Here is a 22998-nt window from a genome sequence, read left to right on the forward strand (position 1 = left end):
TCTGCACACTTGACATTTATCGCGCACGCTCATTACAAGAAGCCTCAGGTAAGGTGCCCTGGTCGAACCTCGCCATCCATAGCAGCCAGCCATTCGTGTGTACAATGCAGAGGGAGGTGCCGGCAAAGAGAGGGGAGTGGAGGGGAGAAAAAAAAAGATGAAAATGAGGGTTACAGGGGAATGCAGGGTATTAATCCTCACTTGCAAATGCTAATTGAATTTGCCTTGAGTATCGCTGTCTGGGTAGAGTGCAGGGAGTTGGTACATGGATGGTTACTGGACGCTGAGGCCATGTGTACACTATAGAGTCGACCCACAATATCTAATCCGTGTTAAATGGGCCATGACGTCAATTCCCGATGCTCCTCCTGGCACGCTTACTAAATTTCCTTAAATACCTTAAAAGGCTATACACTTTGGTGAGAAAATGAAACCAGGTCCCTTACAAAAATGTTCACTTGGTAAAACAAGGAGAAAGACACCAAACAAGAGGTGTGGGCCCCCAAACGTAGATCTCCATCAAAAAGGACAACAAAACTACTGTTTGCAGGCTAAACTGACAAAAATCACAAACGTGTTCCTTGCGCACTTCTGGAACTGTAACAGCAACTACAGAAATGGCAACAACTATTTCAAGTCAGCTTTGCCAGCCCACTGTACATGTAAGTACCTCTGTTGCACTGTGGGATATGATATGAAAATCTGTAAGTTATACATGTATTTGACAATTACACACTTGTGATAAAAATGTTTTTTCATAATTACCAATTTACAGCCTCCACTTGGAATTTGATTGGAGATACACTCTTGTTTGCATGTAAGTACATATATGTGCATGTGACCAAGCCATGGCCTGTGATTCCGGATTCTTACTGTTGGAGCATCTTGAAATCTGTAGTTGTTTTTCGATAAAAAGCACCTCTAAGGAAAACATGTTTTCTCTGATTTTATCTGTTCAAACACATGTGGAGCATCCTAATTAAATGCAGTGTCATTTGTCTTCAGAGCAAACAATGCATGTACGTGTACATGTACGTGTACATGCAGCCATTGGCATGCACAAGGGTTTATCCACTACGAACACAGGGCCAGGGTTCCCCTCAGTTTTCTGTTTTCATACAGTGCATGTATGTGTAGCCATTGTCATGCACAAGGTTTATCCACTATGAACACAGAGCGAGGGTATGTTCCCCTTGTTTTCTGTTTTCTCCAAATGACGCAATCTACATTCAGAAGTCGCATCTTGGCACGAACACAAAAACAGAACTTTGAGCTCTGAAGACAAATGACACTGTGTTCGATTTGGATGCTTCCATATTTATTTGAACAGAGAAAACATCCGAGAAAACATGTTTTCCTTAGGGGTGCTTTTCAAAATAACACAAAAACTGCACCAAGAGGGTGATTATGCTACAGACCCTATCTACACTGAATCAAATGAAATCAGTTGTAAATTATGCTGTATTGAGATGTTTCTCTATTGGGTAAGTTTTAACCATTTTAATGGCACTGTTAAAAGGTCCTTGCAATGCAAGATTTTTAATACAGACATTAAAAATACAACTTTTTCACCCAATTAACCTTATTTTTAATGTTTGTTTTGCTATTTAACATTTTTTGCGCCTTTGTCATTTTCATGCTGGTGAGAATTTATATTCATGAGTAAGTCTGTGATTTCATTCTGGGCAAAAACTGCACTACTACATTAATTCTTACACATAAAACTACTGAAATTTGTGATACTTTGCCGTCCTGTAGGTAAAGTTCCTTTTCTTTAGGGATTTGTTAGAGGGAACGAACATGGCAATAAGCCAATGAGCAATACTTGTGAAAGAATTTTTTTTCGGTGAACAAATCTTGGGTTCACAATTTGAAGGGAAAAACATATGAATTGAAGAATGTTTCCGTGAGTGTTTCTGTGAGCAACAGCACTCTGAGTTCTACAGAAAAGCATGGACAATTCGAAATGTTTTTACACTTCAACCATCAAAACAGTGTCAAATAGTTTTCATCCATATTGGACAGGAGTACGTACAGAGGAGAGAAGTAAAGAAAACTGATTAGTCCAACAGACACTTGACACCTGCTTAAAGTAACCCACATACATGTACATATGAATTTTTGAACTTCATTTTTAAAACAAAGGGACTGATCTCTATGCGTCTTCTTTCATCTACGAGAAACACATGTATTTTAATCACACTTTTTTCACGTACATGTACTGTGTGCTCAACAGAAATCATAATATTCTGATCTAACAAGGGTCTTATTTGTGGGAATCATGTGAGCCTGTGAGGTGGTGTCATCTTCTCAATGAAGGTGCTGGACGAGTCATACTTCCAATACAAAGACAAAAGTCTGTTTTGACACCTCTCTTGTGTTGGGGGGGGGGCATCGGGTAGGGGGAAAGCCCTGAACAGGAGGGAAGGGGGGTGGGGCCGCTCTCAGTTACAAGTACATGTATATTATTATTTCTGAAACCTGAAAACACTTTGTATCTACCGGTAACTAGAATAACTGTCAAGAAATTCCTTGAGTAAAACTTAGTATCAAGGAAACCACTTAAACCTACAATGACACAAGTACTGGTACATATGACTGTGACAAATGGATTTGGGGATATCAGTAACACATAGTTTCAGTGTGGGTCAGAAAAACAATCGCTCTTACACAGGAAACCGACAACAAAAATGATATAACACATGTACACATGAACATAGGCCTATTGATTTAGTTTCCCTGGGCAGAACCTTGTGGGTTTTCATTTCCCTTAGGCCACAAACATCAACTCTAGCTGACACTGTACATCTATTTTTAGTCATGCATACAGTTCCACTGTTCAAAAATAAACTTGTCAAATGATGATTCTGGGAAATATTTCCTTAGTTTTAAAAACACTAACACATCCTTTCCATGACGTCTTCCCCTGTCGCTGCATCCCCACAGCAGGTAGACTAATTCACCAAACATGTCAGTGTGGTGTTCATTTTTTAACCTAAATGGGATCTTTGCAGGAGTGATTTGGTCTATATTTGGTGAGAACTCTCATCCATCGACAGAAAAAAAAAGACACACACACACATAAAAAGAAAATGATCATAAGAGACACTAGGATATCTAAGGACCTCAGAGATTTGAAGACTAATGACAACAAACCCTCTGGTGGATCAGAAAACTGTGAATGAGGATAACTCTTCTCCCCTCTCTACCCTAAGACACAACCCTATTTTCCACAGTGACGTCAAGACCCTGTGAATACAGTGCCAGCTTTCTGGGAAGGCATCATAGTCGGCGTGCCCCTCACTAAACTGGAGCAGCAACAGACGTCATGCTGCCGAGCTTTTTTTTTTTTCACGTGTGCCTTTTCAGAGTGTATGGCTGGCTGGGATTGCAAGTACCTGAGGGGGGACCTTAGGTTATCTTACAAACCTCCAGGGTTTGCAAGTCCTGCATGTAAATGGAAATTTGTTAAAGGTTACACGTTACACGCTTCATTTGTTGAAACTAAGGGGCTATAAAAAAAAAATCAATCATTAGAATGACTACGAGAGGTGCAATTTCAAGAAAGACAAACATTTACAAGCTTACGGGGATAACATCTCATGGTAAACATTCAAATGCTAATGTAGTACATGCATTCCAAACCAAATAAAATGTACTTTGAGAATATTTGTCAGAAATGAATTGCAATGAATTTCGGTTATTGCCAAATCTCAAAATGTATTAAAAGTAAACTCCATTCAAGTGATTTGAAAATGCAAATAGGAAATAAGTTACCAAAACAAACAAATACTGAACATGCAAGTCAGAAATAGCTTGAGCTGCTTTTTTGTCACGCTTGTGTTTACACAATGAAACCATCATGCACAATAGAGATCAATAGGAACCTTGTCATCTGTATACCATCTGTTTTCATCAAGGTGGCTGACTGAGTGATACATCAAACTAAAGACAGTGATTTGATCATTTTACTGCAAACCGTAACAAACTTATTGACAAATTAACCTAAAGACTCATTTTGTATGTTGATGGAATTTCACAATGGAGAGACTGTACTGGTTGGCTCTGACAATGCCAATCAGGATTCTACAATCCTGGACCAAAATGTTGGGACACGTGTCAATAGCCATACCCTTTGCAGGTCCCCTCACTCCCACGGTCAATGTTGCCATCTCGAGCTGGAGTGCAGACTGTGCAGTGAGACCCAACATTGAGAGGGGGGCCAGGGATGGGGGGGGAGGTTCAACAAGATTTGGCCAGGATTATCTGAATTGGTTCGAGGTTGTACATACATGTGCATATACACTGTACAGTACCATGTCGTTTTGCACGTGCATTCTAGTGTTGTTCGTGGAAAACATAAACTGGCAGAAGGTGTACACGTTTTTGGACAATCTGTACAAGTAAAAGAGATAGGAAGATAAATATCAATTGTGTATTGTGAGCGTACAATCACAACTATTTTGTAGGGGTTCAACATATGTAGTGCACCCATGGTATTTTGGCCCATAACTGTTCAAAATTGATGTGTTTCAGAATTTGAAAGGCCCACTCAGGTACACAAAAACTTACAATCCTGTGGGGTTTTTGTCATTTCAAAATTCCGTTATTTGGAATTATTGACAAGAAAAAATGCAACAACGATCCATCAAAAACCCAAAAAGAAAGGAACTGAGAGACTCTAATTCTTGAATGATTTGTTGTGGCTACCGCTGTTATTGTGTCAAGTATATCGCAACTGTGCCACATTTTTGAGGGCATGCTTTGCGTTGTGTTCCGTGAAAGTGAAGAAATGCAATCGTTACAATTTTGTCTTTGATAATTCACAAACATTTTGTGCGCTATTGGCTCAGTGTCCCTTAAACTTCAGCTTGAGATCTAGAGTCATTCAATTCTCTTCTCCTATCCACAATATCCAAGGATATACAGTTAGCAGGCCTTCTATGTACACGTTTAAATGTTTAATAGGCATGTTTAAACTCAGACAATCCTGGACAAAAGTACTGGGCCACCTGTCAATAGTCGTACCCTTTCCAGATTTCCCATTCCCCTGGCCAATGTCATCATCTCGAGCTGGAGCGCAGACCGCGCAGTGAGACCATTTATTCATTTAATGCAGTGTTAAAGACATTTTTTCCTCCTGATTGGTGAGGATCGTAATCAAAGTTTGTTTTTTTTTCCATCTGGTGACAACAAAATTGCTACTGAAGGCTGGAAAACTGCTCACTGGCTGAGACATCAGCACTCACAAGCAGATGGTGGGTTCCAGTCACACCCAAGCAAGGTTGTATTTTCTTCTTTTGGGTTCTGGCAGAACATGGGGCATTCAGTACTCAATTCATAGCAATAAAGGTTGAAAACTCACTATGAAAGATGAATCCAATACATGTTGTACATGGTCATCTGAATGAATTTCCCCGTAGGTTCAGAGACTGACAACACAGTCAGTCTACAACACATGCGTTAATGCGGTCAAATCCTGAAATTTACGTGCAGGGCAAACCGTGTGGTTTTAGCCACGAGAATTGCATGATAAAACATGAGAGTGATTCCATTTTTGGTCAATATTTCATCCTTTGTGGTTTGCTGTACAAATGTACTACAGTACATGTATGTTTTGGGTTGGCTGTTCAGGGATGTTGATGGGCTAATTACTGGGCAATGACTACTGGGTGTAGGAACTGGACTTAACTTAATGAATATTCAAGCCGGGAGGGGGGAGTCCAGGCATGGAGTGCTTGAATGCTGGTCCACTCATACCCATGCCAACTCATACACTGACCAACTCGAATGAGTTCCGACTCAAATGCCAACTCGTACGCCAAATAGGCCTATACACATTTTCCCAGTTCTGGATTGCAAAAATGATTCAGTCTGACAGCAGCTCAAATTCCAAATTCCCCCCAAAATAAATAATGATCTTTTTTTTATTTAGGGGAACGACAGAAGTAACAACACCTTTTCTAGTACAGGATCCATTTATCTACCGGTAAGTTCTGGATTACTTCAAACTTTCTTCATGCATAAAAAGTACTCAAGCTAAAAAAACTGTGACCACTGTAACGGTGACAGGTTGATTCTGCACAATGAAACATTCCAGTCAACTTGTGTCAATTTTGACATGATTGTTTTGGCTACACAATGACCCACGGATTACATCTCCCACGTCACACTGCTGAAAAACCCATTATGTTACCTACAAATCTGTCACACGCGTGTATCGAGTTCATCACATAATGTGTCTCATGCACAAAAAAACTGTGCCTTCACCCACCTGGAAAAAATACAGCATAAATATGCCTAAGATGTCCCAGAATATGAATGTATTCATTCATTCCTGGTAACACTGGGTTGTGGCAATGTTGTCAAGTCGTAGATTTCGCTCTCTTTGTGATGCAAAATTCCTCATTTCGAAAGAAAATTATCCTTTGCATTTTTACATCTTTTCCACAACAGATTCTCTGAAATACAGCTTGAAATGGAAGATATACAATTCATTTCTTCATAAATCACACTAGTTAGCCAACCAACTGTATAAAACTTGGAAAATCTGCCAAATTCTGCATACTGCTGCAGCGCATTAAATATGCATTAGACAGGCCACTAGTCGGAAGCTCACGTATATTGAGCATGTAAACAAAACGACTTCTGTGTGCCCTGCGGAGACCATATAGATTTGCAAGTATGTGCCCTACAAAATCAATGGAACTACATGTAGTGTGACCGCTTTGTGTCCACATTTCTCAGCCAACTTTGTGACACACTTGTTCCCACAGATGAAAGCAGGACATTTCAATCGCTCATGTATAGCAGATGCTGAATGAGGAAGAAAGCGGGGCAGACAGAGGTAAAGTTTCAGCAACAAGCCTTGTCAGAATGGTCTTCATGATATCCAGGTTAATGTGCTTTTTACAGGTGGAAACTTCTCCCATCGTACCTGTGGTAATACAATACTCTTCTGGAAATCAATCATTGCCTGGACTTGACGAGAAAGAAATTGGACGTGATGTTCCTCCTCATTGTTCAGTTACAGACTGAACATGTCCAACGAGACGTTTTTGTCTTCAAATCCATCAACGGGACACTGACCTTAACAAAATGATGGGACATTATCTACTGGGATGTCTACATGTACATGTAGGTTGGTAATAACTTGTCCTGCTCATGTCTATGTTTGCAAGGTGTATTTTTGCGTTGGGGAGATGTTAATTTCTATAACGGGTTTTGCCCGTCGTGGGTTCGAGTCCCACCCAAGTAAGCTTGTGACTTTTTTCGCAAGCTCTCGGACGAGCACTGAGCATACAGTGTTTATTAAAATATACGTTGGGTAAGGGCAAAACCCGTTATATACACGTAAATTAACATGTCTATGTTGCTGATGACCTCTTTTTTATACTATTTTTGTGGAATTCAGTTCTTTACCTTTTTTAGTAGAAAATTTCACTGTGGTTGATTTTAAAATATCTCTGGCACACAATTTGCATCTGAACAATTTTATTGTAGAACACAGCATCAACATCAGGAGCTCAGACCAGGAGCAACAGAACTAATTTATCTGCATTGAATGACATCACACTTTGGCTCATGAAAATCTTCATTAGTATGAAGTTTCTACATCTATTCATTTAGTGTGGTGATTGGTGTGAGCACATGTACATGTACTGTTATTATCCAAGGCTTTGTGCATCCGCATAAAAAATGTGAACTCCAAGGGGCTTTCATGGTGCCCTCTGTTGACTCTACCCCAACTTGTTCATCCAGTTGTAGTCTTTTTCAAGGGCAGTTACATGAAGAGATGATGGGCAGATCAGTTATCTCCACAAAAAAATCCTGAATTCTGAAACTTTTATTCTAGATTAGTCGGTAAAGCAATCTTTTCTGTTCTTTTCATTTCAAGAACTGTACCCATGTACCGGTAGCCTTAATAGCCTTTATACACACAAAAGGGATTTGAACCCTCACTCTGACAAACACTCAAAAAAAAAGTTCAATAAAAAACGACAGAACACTAACTTATTATTCAAAGCATGTGTTTTATTTACATACTTTACCGACATGGAAATGTGAAAAAAGTACATGTACAGTACATGCATTCATTCACCAGCAATAGAACGAGGGTTGTAGCTAGGAATAGGTGGATTGTTCAAGTGTTGTAATTAACTACTTGCAGTCTAAGCGTATGTAAACTTTTGACCACAAAAGGAGACAAAGTGACCAGAGTTTGTCACTGCATGAGAACGAAAAATTCACTATTTGTTTTTTACTATGCCTGATCCGTTATGGGATGGGCCGCGCATAGCATAAACCGCACCCTGCAAAAGGTAACAAATTAAGATTTACAATAAGTGTATTAGCCACACCGCTGTATAAGCCACACCACAGTGCCAACGGTGTCCAACCACATATTAAAGTCGCTGCACGTGCCGTATGCCAAGGTGCCGGTAAATGCACATGTACAGTATTCATTCCCTTGCCTTTCCTCATTTACTGGCAGTGCAACCAAATCTCTTTGTTGAAACCTTCATATCCATTTGGTTAAATACTGGTACGTTTGCATTCATGATACAGGCTTTTGAACCTTTGTGTACAATTTCAGTGTCGTGAAATTTTGTCCAAATTCAAACAGGTCGGTATCCAGAAACTGGGCAAGAATTCAGCTGAGTGTCCCCTAACTTGATGCACTTGAAAAAAATCTCAGAAAATCCCACAAAAACATTCCAAAAGTTCTTTAAAATTGATAAATTCTAGTAAACCATTATGACCTCCGCTCACATACCTAACTACATGTATAAGTTTGTCAACAAAATTATTTGAGGCGCATTTTAAAAGAGTTCATTTGGCACTTCGGAAAAACCATTGGAAAATCGGGCCAAAACAAAATTTCATCAGAACTTTGTAGCAGGTACAGGAAATCAAGATTTGTGAATCAAGATATGGGGAGTTTAAATTTTACCTTCTGTGAAATTTGAGGTAAAAATATTGACCCAATAAGACACCGACACAAAAGCGAAAAATTCCAAGTTCCATACATGGCCCAGAATGAGGCACAGCTTCCGTGATTCATTGCATTCTTCAATTTTGCCATGTAAGCTGCCCAGAGTATAAGCCGCAGGGAACTTTTTCAGCATGAGAATCAATGCCTAAGCAGTGGTCTATATTCTGAAAATTACGGCAAATCCAAAATCCCTGCCAAACTTGAAAAATGTCCACCTGAAAAACCTGCTCCATTATACGTCTGAAATTTGTTATGAATACGGCAAAGGGCTTGTATATTTACCTTGGAATATATGTATAACTTTTACTTTTTCAGTGCGACAATGCCATGCACTGGAACAAACAATTCCACTGGCATGTGATCAATGACCCACCAATGAGATGACAGAGAGATGTCAGGTGCTTTATAATCATCATCATTAAAGCAGTATCTTGACGTTGTCAATAACAGTACTGTGTTCTTTGTTCTTGTCATACATGTACAAATACACGCATCTCGAGTGCATCCACAAGATCACATTGGTGAAGACAATGTTGACTGTATCTCCATCGTATACAGTAAATTCAACTACATGTACATGTAATTTTGTTGGGTACAAAATATAACCATTGCAACACTGATCAACATGTGGACTCTTTGCACAAGCACCTGTGCTCTCAGTGGTAAACTCATTGCAGTTAATGTTAGACAATTTCTGCCCATATACCAGTGAATGATTCACTAATTACTGGTGCCATTACTGAGACAAAGGCTGGTTTTCAACACCTGCGTTCTAAGCCTAGAAAATACACACATAAAGGGAAGACTGAGAAAAACAGTCTGCTTAAACTCTGTCTTGTGATACATTTACATCGAATTTCCTGGTATGCATAAATTAACTCTTGCATGTACATACAGTACATTGATGACAGAGTGCCCTCCATTTGCACTTGTTCGAGGTGGCAAAAGGGCCTTCTATCAGGCACAAAAACCATTCAGGAAAAACTATTCCTTATTTGGGGGATATAATGCACACTGTATACATTATACATATGTTTATGTATACTGTTTATTAGATATTGCTGTACATGCTTAAGTACTCCCTTGATGCTAACAGAGTTAATGGTAGGCACTTGAGAAAATGCCATACATCCAGCGACCGCGCACAGACCAAAACATTTTGTGCACATTCTGATAAAAATTCATGGAGCTCACTGGAGTTCTGGCAAGCAGTTACACTAGGCACTATTTCCTATCCTCACACACGGTTTCTAGCACTACAAGGGAAGGAGTGAAGAGGGGAAAATGGTCGGAAACCCCAGAAGAGAAACTTACCTCTATCTTCACCACTGTCCCTCTCCCTCTGCTTGTCTTGCATCCTGTTGAAGGAGCAGCGCTGCTCGTCCATGCGCTTGCCCTGGAAGCGACTCAGCACGTCAAAGAAGCTGTCGTCGTCATCCATGATCTCTGGGGAAGATCGCTGTGGGGGTGGTGGGGGGTGAGGGGTGGTCGTAACAGTAAACAGTCAAGCACAATTACTCTATCATAAAGCATCAACATAATACATGTGGCTTCAGTGTCTGGTGACACACTTGACTGTAGTACATGAGCAACTTGTAATGTCCGTCAAGATGGTGTCTCTCAAGGATGTTGTCAAAGAGATATCATATCTGGGACAGATTGGGCTATCTGGGTCAGATTGAGCTATCGGATTCAGATTAGGCTGTCTGAGAAAGATCAAACACTAGCTCAACACAAATGGTCTCACTCCCTCAGACATTCAAACCAATGAACAGGACAAAATGGCTCAACAATGTTCCGGTAGCTGCGGAAATGTTCTTGATCTCTGAATATACACTTGAACAGTCCCCAAACTACCACAGGTGATACAACTCACCAACTGCTTCCATTCTGAACTTTATCAGATTATGCAAACTATGCTAATAAAGTTAGAACAGCCCTACCATGCAACACTGCCCTCGTGAGACAGGATCTATTGTTAGTTGACAAAAATACTCCCTATAATTCATTGTGATCTGGGATTGATAGCGAGTTTTAAGGGAAGTTCAAGTACATGTACATGTACAAGAATGTATTCAAAGTTTTCGTAAAAGGAGTCGGAAAAAACTTTGCCACTAAAAGTTTATGTTGAAAAGTGAACAATGAGCAATGACGACTTTGTCCCTCCCCACAGACTATGTGTTATAATGGAGCTGCTGGTTAACCACTTCCTGCCGGGGACTCCGGAATCGGAGACGTATGGTTTATATGCGTGGCCGGGTTCTCCGAACTCAGGCGAAGGAAACAGGGCCCTGTAATAAAAGACCGTACTCCAAACAAAAGACCAGGCTGCTGGGCATTACTGACATTTTTCACTTCCAAAGGTGGTGATAATCCAACCTTGTTTTGAAACCGTGTACAAGGGTTTGGGGCATTGAGAGTGAGCGGATTACCACCGGGGACAAAAGCGCTCCACCGCAGCGATGAGCCACACAGCACCGCTGCATGCTAATCTGGCCCCTATTGAAAAGAGGTCAGCAGCACACTGTGGCAGGTTCTTGAACAAAAGAAAGTTACATAACACCGCACAATCTGGGCTCTTTTTACAAGGCTGCAGGCCTGGCTGATATACATGTACTTGGGCGTCAATGAAGGTAACCTGTCAACTTAGAGCAGTGCCTAAAGATTACTTCGTGCGGCTATAAACGACCATTAAACGAAATGATGAATTTTTGAAGGATTTTGAAATTGGAAAAATGATAGTCATGCCTGTCCAGCATCATCAACATTGAAAAATGCCGGGGCATGAAGTGGTTAAACCTTAATCTTAGCAGTTATCAATGTTGATGATGCTGGGCCGGGATATTTATCTTTTTTTTTTTTTCAAAATTCTTTAAAAATTCTGGACACTTACAAATACGTGAAGGACTGTCTGTTGTCACTCTAGCCTGACAGACAAAATTTATTGAAGCCTGAGTATTTCAGCCAGGCCTGCAGCCTTGTAAAAAGAGCCCAGATTGTGCGATGTTATATAACTTTCTTTTGTTCACAAACCTGGCTCAGTGCGCTGCTGACCTCTTTTCATAGGGGCCAGATTAGCATGCAGCTGTGCGGCTCATCGTCCCGTTGGTAATCCGCTCACTCTAAATGCCCCAAACCGTGATATACTGATTCAAAACAAGGCTGCATTATCTCCACTTTTGAGATTGAAAAAATGTTGGTAATGCCCAGCAGCCTGCTCTTTTGTTCCCGAGTACGGTCTTTTATTACAAGGCCCTTTCCCTTTGTCCGAGTTCGGAGACCCCGGCCATGCATATATGTAAAGCATATGTGTCCGGATCCGGAATCCCCAGCAGGAAGTGGTTAAGGATACATTAGACTTGAATACATAGCCACATATGTGTGATTTAGGTGGCAGGAAGTTTGAATCAGAAAAAGAAGGGAAAAAGCGACAGAAATACACACCAACCTGTTGAAATAATGCCTTCCAGTTCCTCATACTGGCCTACTAGCAGAGAACTTGCAGATCTTAAGTGCCCAATTACTAGCATGCAACACAAGATCAGGAGGAGGTCTCTATACTCGAGTTTCATGCCACAAAAGTCCTCAGCACTGAAATAATTCGTAATGCCGCGGTGCCTACATGTACATGCTTCTTTTGAATGCATACTGACCCTACGACCCCCGGATTGATGTTGCTTTGCTGATGTGTATCCAACCACACAGCCAACACTGCTTTGTTAAATGTATACTCAAATAGTTTGGTACAGAATTTCCTGAAGTGCAGACAACTCTTATTTGACTGTCCTTGACAAGAACTGGTAGATTTCACATGGAACAGGATGTTAATGTGTGACTCTCTCCCTGACAAGAGTGAATTATTTCTCCCTGGATGATTTTCCTTTGCCCAATTATACATGTGCAGGCACGAGTTTCATGATACAAATAATGAATGTTTATGAGTGTAACGGTAAGAATACGGTAATTTCATGAGGTGAAAGATGAAATATTCAATCCCACGGGGAAAAAGCACAAAAATCATTCCCTTATTTTGTTTATACACTACTTGCATAAATCCTCTTCTCTTAGAACAAACAAGTCCCATTTGCGTGTTAACATCTGTCATTTTGCAAAACAGAGGTGTTCAAAGTGCCACCCACTGTCTCTACATGATTTTCCTCTTTTTTTCTGGGAATGAGATATATGAAACGGGAGTGAGAACCATTCAAGTGCGTGAAGTTCTGCTGTTGAATAGAACAAATATTTCAATGACGTGATCGACGATCTACCGGTACCAATCGTTATTGTATAGGACCTATATAATCTAGGAATAAACTGCTGGCCATCTGAAGTGCTGAGACCGTACCCGGGATATAGGAAACCATTAGTCATGCTAGTTTGAAAGATTGCTGCATTGAAATGGACGCCTGTACCAATTCACATTGATGAGACAAAGCCTGATGTGGCAGACTTTTTACCACAGGCAACCCTAGCAAATCAATAAAGGGAGGTGAAATTCACACCCTGTGGTGGGAACATAACATAAATGAAACCACTCCGCTTTTTCTACTGCAGATGTGATGGGGGTAACAAACTTGCACAGTGCCAGGGTTTAAACTGAGTACGACACCCCAGGGTTTAAACTAAGCGCGACACCCCCGGGTTTAAACTAAGTGCGACACCCCAGGGTTTAAAGTGAGTGCGACACCCACGTAGGTTTACAGTGAGTGCGACACCCCCGTGGGTTTAAACTGAGTGCGACACCCCCGTGGGTTTAAACGGAGTGCAACACCCCCATGGGTTTAAACGGAGTGCGACACCCCCGGGTTTAAACTAAGTGCGACACCCCAGTGACTCTAAAGAGTTACATGAATTTACACTGTATTTATACATGTACATGTAAAAACCCTACGACTGTTGAAACATTCCTATTGGTCAAAGCCCTGTCACGTAGCTGGTGTCCAAGAGTCATAACTACCATTAAGAGGTCATTTTACGTGGCTGTGTACGTTTTTCAAAATATAGAAATGACAATACCAAGCACAGAAATCTTCATTTTTTCCTTTCCTTTTGTACGTCTTTTTGGGAGGGGGGTAGGAAAGGGGTCAAGCAACAAAAAGGACATTGTTTATGCTTGTGAAAATGACAAAAATACACGGTGCACAAAGCCGTCAACCGACCAGCATGGTGGCCAAAGGCACAAGGGGACATGGATGTACAAGAGTGACCTAATAAGGCCAGTTTGTATGCAGTTTATGGCACATCTTTGTCCAGAATGTAAAATAAGAAAAGAAACTTTGCAGAGTTTTATCACTAAACAGTTTACTTCAACCATTCATTTGTACGCAATTCAAAGGGCAAATTAGTAATGAAAGGAACACTTTTAGTTTCTCTAGATTCAGATTTTGAGTTGCTGATCACTCTTCACATCGTGTGAGAGATCTCATGCATGAGATGTAAAGGTAGGCATCTAGTTCATGATGACACAAACGTCATGTACTAGCCTCCTAATCCCATGTAAACTACGCTTTAACTAACCAGGGTAAAGAACCAGCAAGAGGTGTGTTATAACGTGGTTTAGTTTGGATGGATGATCCATGTTAGCTCCCCTAGTTATTAAAACTTGACAAACTAGTTCCCCTGGCTACTGGGGTTTTAGGCAGATAGTTGAATTTCAGCCACTGCTTCTTCTATTCTAGGTGGAACTGAAAGCCCTCTGAAAAAGGAAGTGTGGCTCAGATTGGAGCCCCTGTACCAACCTGCTGAGGGGAGACCTGTATGTTGACGTTCTCAGTCCTGAGGCATGCCGCCGAGTCGCCGCTGCTGGAGCTGGTGCTGGAGGTGTTGGAGCTCTTCCTGCTCAGCTTCTCCTTGTTGCTGCCTTTCCTCTTGAACTTGGCACCTGCAGGTAGCTTGGTCTTGCCGTTGGCCGTTGCCCCTGCTGCATTCTGAGGAAACAGAATGACAGCAGTCAAACACTTCATTAGGTACACAGTGTTAGTTAGTGCATGAGGACAGTCAAAAAGTGTAGGGGATTCAGTGAGCCAGGATCTTTACCAGGCAGTGTATTGAAAACACCAAACGGAACAGTGTGCATACAATGTATCTAAGTAATGAGTCTGAAATGTAACCTTTCTGATGACATCAAATACTAAGATGAAGTAAGATGCCTGTTATGAAAATCAATTAAATAATGTGACGTATTGTATATTGCTAGCTTTTCAATGCCAAGTTTAAATTAAGTTATTTTAATGAGATAAACTTCATGTACCATTATGTAAAACAAAACAACTAAAACTGAAAACAACCTCAAACGAAACCTAACCCAACCAACCCAAATTTAAAATCCAAAAGAGCCACAACCCAAACCCAACCCAAACCCCCAAAATCAAGCTCAAACCACACCCAGACCCCAAATAAATCCTAAGCCAAACCCCAATCCTAACCCAACATCCAAACTCAAACCAAACATGAAACTCAACCCCAAACTCAACTCATAAACAAACCCAAATGGAACCCCAAATCAAAGCCAAACAAATCCCAAACGAAGCAAACCTGAAACCCAACTCAAACCAATTCCAAAACTCACACCCAAAGTAAAGCAAATCCCAAACCTAATGCCAAACTCAACGTATGAACAAACCCAAATGGCATCCAAAAATCTAAATCCCCCAAAATCCCAAACCAAGCTAAACTGAACCCAAACTCAAACCAACTACAAAACTCCAACCCGAAGTCAAGCAAATCCCAAACCAAACTGCATCCCAAACCGAAAACTACTGCAACCCAAACCGAATCGAACCAAAGCAAAACCCAAACCCAACTCAAACCAAACCGACAGTGTACACCAAATCTGCTAAATCCGCTACCCAAACCTACACGTAAACCACAAACCAACTCTAAGACCAAACCAAAACCCAAACACAATTCAACCTAAACCTAAACCAAATCTGCTACCCAAACCTAAACCTACACGTAATCCACAAACCGATTCTAAGACCAAACCAAAACCCCAACACAATTCAACCTAAACCTAAACCAAATCTGCTACCCAAACCTAAACCTACACGTAATCCACAAACCGATTCTAAGACCAAACCAAAACCCCAACACAATTCAACCTAAACCTAAACCAAATCTGCTACCCAAACCTAAACCTACACGTAATCCACAACCCAACTCTAAAACCAAACCAAAACCCCAACCCAACTCAAACCAAACCTAAACCGAATCAGCTACCCAAACCTAAACCTACACATAAACCACAAACCAACTCTAAAACCAAACAAAACTAAACCAAATTGGCTATCCATACCCAAACCTAAACCACAAACCAACTCCAAAACCAAACCAAAACCACAAATAATTCAACTTCACATGAAAATTTAATTCATTGCTTCAAACTATGTTGCCTACTTTATCTGGTGTCATGGTGACCAATTCCAGTCGCTCCATACTTTGGCGACGCTGCATATTGACTTCTGAAAAAAAAAAGGATCAAATGTTTGAACAACAGGGGAAAAAAAAAAATTTTATTTCCAGTAACTGTATCAGCCTTTTACCATGTAAGCAAAGGAAAAAATAAACATCATTCCATGGAGCTTTGTCCAATCAACTGTTTATAGCTCACAATCTGCGGCCCACAACTGCACATTTTCCATGGAGATGCCATCTAATGCCAAGACGAGACAATTTCCAATTTTGTTGTGAGTTTATATTCATCTGTTTCTCTCTCTAAACGCTACTTCAATTTTTTTTTGCAACATACCAAGAAGTTCCCATGGCAACAAAATTGAAAATGCAACACAGCATTTCTGGACGCCACAGGAAAAAAAATCATTTTGGATTGAAAATCTAATTGGGTTGTGAAAGACACATATAACCCTGCTGTTTAGTATTGACCACCATGCTTCATTGCCTTCAAGAATTTTTAATTTTTGCTACAATAGCCAAATTTATAGCTACACCTGTACATGCCATGTAGCTTTCAATAGCAGACACAAATTTAATGCTAAAACATTTGAACAAAAGGGACACACGTTCCAGGCCAGACAAACCATTCTGTTCTTTTCATTGCGAGCACTTAATCCAGGGCAAAAGAATTGTTCTACACAAATATATACAACAGAACGCAAAGTGACATCAGTAAGCTGAATGGTCCTCAATTAGTCACCTGTTGGAGGATTGAAGACTGCTAGGGTTACGATCTATGCACATACATTAACCCTGTGTAATATTCAAGGCTTCTGTAATAGCAATGGAATTTATCACAATCTCAAGTGGCTTGTTTGAATGGGATTGATTGCTGAATGCTATTTCTTATGAAACATTGTTCCTAAGTAGACTATTAAACAGAGATCGTGCATGGCAGCCATCTTTAAGGTACATGTATATTGTTATGCAGGAATAGCACAAAGGGGTTTACTCCTATGTATCCCCGTGGAACAAAAGCTCTTACTATAAATTGGCTACCATGCAGAACCTCTGTTCATAAGACAGCGACACAGTCCAAGTGGTTTGGTAATGACTGGTTAATAAATGAAAGTTCCTTAGGCATTTTTATATGGCATCTGCAAAAATGGAAACACGGTTCCTTAATTCCTTCAGGATGACTTGGGAAAACAATGATGTCATACATCAGACTTAGATCATCAACATCTGTGCGCTGTTATAGCAAACACACAGCTCTCAGTATAAAGCCAAAGAAACTTCCAGCTGTTAGCATCCCCAAGATGCTTTGTAAAAACACGCCCTCTCTTGTTGCAACACGGAGAGGATACCATTTGCAGAACTACCTGATGCCGCTCGGACAAATGGAGCAAGCAAGCCCACAAATACTGCCACAAAAATCAAGGCCTAACCCCACCACCAAAAGACTCCGGTTTCTTCTAACACAAATGAAACACCTAACCTATGGCTCCCTCTACCTAAAACACAAACGGAAACTACACAAAGTCAAATGAGATTTGGAGCACTCATTACCGAGTTGAATCCTCTTCTTGGTAAACATACCCAGTCCCAAACCACCTGCGAGTTACTAATATAAATGATTCCCCTGGAATCACCCATTTGCAATTGATGAGTGCCATCATATCCAGGCAAGAAAGCATGCTCTTGCTTACAGGAGGATTTAAAAAATGGTCCTCCGCTCGCACCCCCAATAATACCAAACAGACATGGCCAACTTTGGGCCCTCTTATATCCACCCCTTTCAACCCCTTGCTGGACATAAGAAGGCTAGACTATTCATGCTTCAATTTGTAAGTGTTGTAAGTCACCAGAGAGGGGTGTCACTGAAAGGGAAAGCACCATCATCTTTTCACACGCATGGGACAAAAAGCTCTCAAGTTACCTTTTCAAACAGTTCATCACAGAAGTACGTGTACATGCAAGTCTCTGTTTGGTTTTAATATGCGTCCAGCTACTTATGATGAACAAGTCATTTGGCAAACAAACACCTCAGCATGCAAGCATACATGTACATTAAATCTTCCCTAACCAGCAGGACCTCTCCTTCAAATGCACTTTGACCAGCATGGGGTTTCAAACTACATACTTTTTTGCTATATCTCTCATAAACGTATGTAACGATCGATGATTTCGGATACCGACATTATTATATTTGTTTATTTAATTCTGCATAATACACATATATACGAATGCATTCAATCATTTTCTCCAAACGAAAAATCTAGGACTATGACAGTCCAGGTCCACTGAATACATTTGAAAGGGTTTAAGAGTTAAGTTTTCACCACAGACAACTTGCAGTATCTGGGTTGGTACTGAAATAAAAACATCTACCTTTTTCTTTGAGTGTCTTTTTATCAGCGTTCTGTAGAAGGCCATCTTGGCTGCAAGGAGAATGAAAAAGAAACTAAATGTGACTTCTTTCCCTTTCATGCTTAATACAAATACACCTGACCAATGCTACAGTGCGTCAATTTGATATTCCCAAAGCACATTCCCACAAGAACATGTTATTATTTTCACTTCAGTATAGACCACATGGTGTGGTGTAGTAAAACTAGCCTCTCAAGGTGATTCATGGAAACATTCCATTTCTTTTTTTTTCAAGCGAAGCTGAGGGAAAAGTAGAATTCTCCAAGGATCACCTATGGAGGCTAGTTCCACTACACCACAAGGTAAAGCAGTCAGTATTCATTTATAACACATCTCCCACGGGCAGTGTTTGATTCAAAACAATAATAATAATAAACACTTATAAAGCGCCATCATGTATCTAGAAAACTAATCCGAGGCGCTAGACAAGAAGGTAAAATCAGGTTGATGACACTGAAGTGATAGCCAATTAATGTACCGCTAATTACAATTACAATGTACTTCTGTTTGAATACAAGGTTTGTTAAAGTTCAGTTGCACTTTTCCAAATCATACTTGCCTTGAAATGTTTGAACCCAGCTCTGTAGCACTAGCATTTGGAAAAACACATGCACAATAGTCTTGCCCATATGCATTCGTACTCAACACCAGTTAGTAGTTTGATTTTTCTCAGCTTCCTGATTTAGCACCAAACTTCTTCAGCCCATTGCAGTCTGCCATGCTGCACCCATTACGCCAATCACAGTAAGTTACTTGGAATATCCTCCTACAGATATGTCTGCACTTTTCTTCATCACAGGAGCCACACAGATATGGCAGAAATCAAAACATTAGAATCTTTGAGCCAGTAGACCCAAACAGTTACCTAGTAATATTGCTCCTTGACTCTGAGCTCATTTTTAACATTCCGATTGACAGGTCTGTCACTTGTTAATGATCAAAATAAATGTCAACTTTGTGGAAGGAAATTCGAAGAACCAGCAATGGGTAGACAAAAATGAAGACAAAATGGATCAAAGTGTTCCTAATACAAGAATGCGTTAAAATGAGTTAATTTCCTTGTACCGGTAGGCTGAAAATGGCAGTTTTTGCAAACCACCTTGCAAACAAAACAAATGTCTCTAGCAACATCACAAATGGATTTGTACAGGAATCTTGAATGTTCAGCAAAGAGTATTTGTTTAGTCCCAGAGGATTCTTCCAACCAAACAGGGTACTCTTCTAGTCCTAACACATGCAGGTACCTCGTCCCCAGTAAGTAACGCTCACTGTAATACTTATTCCTAGGCCTGAATCCCGTATGGAGTTCTGTCAATAGAATATTGAATGTACCCGCATGGATCTTTGTCTAGTCCAAGTACGGCTCGGAGGTCAGCCAGATTCATTTGTGCTGTCAGCTCTCCGGTTTTGTCTCCAACCTACATGAATGCAACAGTATGAAGACAAAAAATTACTTAAAAGGCTTTGAAATGGGTAGCCCCTGAATTCGTGGTGAACAATAAGGCTTCTTGGTTGTATAGAGGGAAGGGAAGAGATTAGTTACATCGATATCAGGGCCTAGGAGACAATGAATACAGATGGATTTTGCTGGTAAATAGGAGTCTGGAATGCACAGTGAGTAGTGCTTGCAGCTGCGCTTGGATTTTCAATAAGACTGCTGATGGCAAATTAACCAGATGGATGTGCAATTTGATAGTGTGTGTGTTTTTTTTTTTGGTTTACATCTGAACATGAAACTCATCACGCCCATTCAGATTACTGTCTGAGGTGAATCTTACAACAAAGGCACTCGCACTCATTCAATGAATGATTTTATCATAAAAGTTCTTTCCTGTGTGCATGCAATGTAACAGTAAATATATGCAGTAGAGACTTGTGAAATTTGCTGTATTTTAAAGACTTAGTCATGATGCATGTTTGCAGTTGAGCTTTGGTGAATTCTTACCAAATGCCTTTCATAAACACACACAATGCTTAGCTAACCATGCATATGTCTATATACATACATGTGCATGTGCATACATGTATGTACGAACATTATATACAATGTATATTGAACATTTATGGTTCAGAAGTGCAACGTTCAATGATTTGGGGTTCAGTTTGGTGACTCAGCTGCAGCACTACCTAAAATAGTAAATGAAAAACGTAAGCTGAGAACTACACGTAATCATAAGAAATATCGATTCAATGACATTTTGGCAGATCATCTGGTTTTTTCATCTTCGCTTTAGTCCAAACGGATTTTTACATTTTGTGTATGAACCGATGAGAGTCAGATTTCAGTTACTTGAGCCACGGCAAAGTTTCACGTTATACAACAACCCCCAAATCACCTCATCTTAGCGGTAAGATTGTTTACATGGGTAGCAACACACAGAGAAGACAAGATGATTCAATTTGAGAAGAAAGAACACTGCTTCTTCTGCCTTCAGCAAGGCAACAGAAAAATGTGTCAAGCAAAAATGCAAACACTAAGTCTGGAGCTGCCAAGCTTATTTTTTTTCTTTCGTTTGAATAATTGTTCCCATTTTAAGTTAATTTTGATGACATGAATTATGAAATCCCTGCCAGCCAATGCCGATTATGTAAACTTCTGACTTAAAGCAAAGACATCCATTGGATTTCATCTCTCATCCTTGTCAAGGAAATGTTTGGCTTGTGTATTTTTTTTCCAGCACACATGAATACTTTTGTGCCATCTGAGAGAATGCTTTCATTTTCACAAAGGAACTTCTGATCAATCAACCGGAATTATGTAACAAGGAAGCTACCGTAACATACATGCACATTAAACATCAATTCATAATATCAAATCAAATACAAGTAATCCCTTCAGCCTTGAGTCTCTCCCCTTTTCATTATTACACCTACATGTACACAGACAAAAATGTGATTTGGCCACAGCTTGTCAATAAACAACCGTGAAAAATAAACACATGAGACACATGGCAGGTTTGAGATTACAGATGTCTTGAAATCTCCTTGGAAAAAAGGAGGGGGGGGGAAGAACCTTTAAGACTTTAGTATTCCTGCGACTGGGAGAATAGGCATTAGCCAATGGTAGTTTGCTGGCAAGGTGAGGCTGAATTTGAATAACTCAAAACTGGAATATTCCACTCCCAATTTGATCTGTACATGTATCAAACTGTCACAAATGCAGACAGCAAAACATGTTTGTTCGAAATTGGAAAACATTGAAGAAAAGTCATTTTGGGTCTTACTGTTGGATGGGTCTTACTGTTGAATATATGCATTCTACTGCCTATAAATACTTGTGGGATCCTGAACTATACTCAAACCACTTCACGCTCGGGGCATTTATGAATATTGATGATGCTGGGACGGAATAGTTTTCTTTTTTTTCTGTTTTCAAAATTCTTTAAAAATTCATATCTTCATTTGCTGGACACTTACACCCACACAAAGGACGGTCTGGTTTCTACTCTAATCTGACAGGCAACATCTATTGATGCTGGAGTATTCCAGCCAGGCCTGCTGCCTTGTAAAAAGAGCCCAGATTGTGCGGTGTTATCTTTGTTCACGAAACTGGCACAGTGCGCTGCTGACGTCTTTTCAATAGGGGCCAGATTAGCGTACAGCGGTAGTGTGTGGCTCATCGCTGCGGTGGAGTGCTTTTGTCCCCAGTTGTAATCCGCTTGCACTGAATGCCCCAAACCGTGGTATACTGTTTCAAAACAAGGCAGGATTATCTCCACTATTGAGATAGAAAAAATGTTGGTAATTCCCAGCAGCCTGGTCTTTTGTTATGGGTAAGGTCTTTTGTTAGACGGCCCAGTTCCTGGTCTCCAATTGCGTAAAACCCCAGCCACGCGTATAAAGAATACGTGTCCGAAACCGGAATCCCTGCTGGCAAGTGGTTACGGATGAAACTGTGCAACCAAATACATCTAGTTGGATTTTTCCCTTATTTTCTATTTCATTGATTATCACCTCTGACTCTTCGATTTCAAAAATAAACATTAGCGTATTTGATAATAGGTCAAATAGCCAAATATCTGAATTGGCACATCCCTATTGGCTGGGAGATTTGTAAGGGGGAATGAGCGAGGCTTTCTTATGGGGGAAGAGGACAAAGTTCTGTCAAGACCAAGGTGGATTGGACTGGTAAGACCTGAGAGAAACAATGCCGCATGCCTGAATATGATTAATGCTGATCT

At 40.4% G+C, this 22998-nt stretch overlaps 1 protein-coding gene and 1 long non-coding RNA gene across 5 annotated transcripts in view; one reads left to right on the plus strand and one right to left on the minus strand.

Moving 5' to 3' along the window:
- Nucleotides 1-22998, minus strand: part of LOC110981044 (G protein-signaling modulator 2-like) — an 81564-nt gene that overhangs the window by 13695 nt on the left and 44871 nt on the right. For both annotated transcript variants that reach the window (XM_022238211.2, XM_087131605.1), the window contains 5 exons: nt 20150-20235; nt 18779-18828; nt 16391-16455; nt 14734-14922; nt 10310-10454 (listed from right to left, as the gene is read on the minus strand). In XM_022238211.2, coding sequence (XP_022093903.1) covers nt 10310-10454; nt 14734-14922; nt 16391-16455; nt 18779-18828; nt 20150-20235 — 535 coding nt within the window. The remainder of the gene's footprint in view (nt 1-10309; nt 10455-14733; nt 14923-16390; nt 16456-18778; nt 18829-20149; nt 20236-22998) is intronic.
- LOC147795589 (uncharacterized) lies at nt 449-14798 on the plus strand. Of its 3 annotated transcripts, XR_015423735.1 has the most exons (5): nt 453-662; nt 5211-5284; nt 5936-5989; nt 6916-7141; nt 14674-14798. It is a non-coding gene; the product is annotated as an uncharacterized LOC147795589 (long non-coding RNA). The 3 variants fall into 3 exon arrangements; XR_015423733.1 differs by lacking the exon at nt 14674-14798 and having other exon boundaries at nt 449-662; nt 6916-7328; XR_015423734.1 differs by lacking the exons at nt 453-662; nt 14674-14798 and adding an exon at nt 679-817 and having other exon boundaries at nt 6916-7328.

This window comes from Acanthaster planci, unplaced genomic scaffold (genome assembly GCF_054643075.1).
Source record: "Acanthaster planci isolate LZ-2023a unplaced genomic scaffold, COTS_SCS Contig3, whole genome shotgun sequence".
In the NCBI taxonomy this organism is placed as follows: domain Eukaryota; kingdom Metazoa; phylum Echinodermata; class Asteroidea; order Valvatida; family Acanthasteridae; genus Acanthaster; species Acanthaster planci.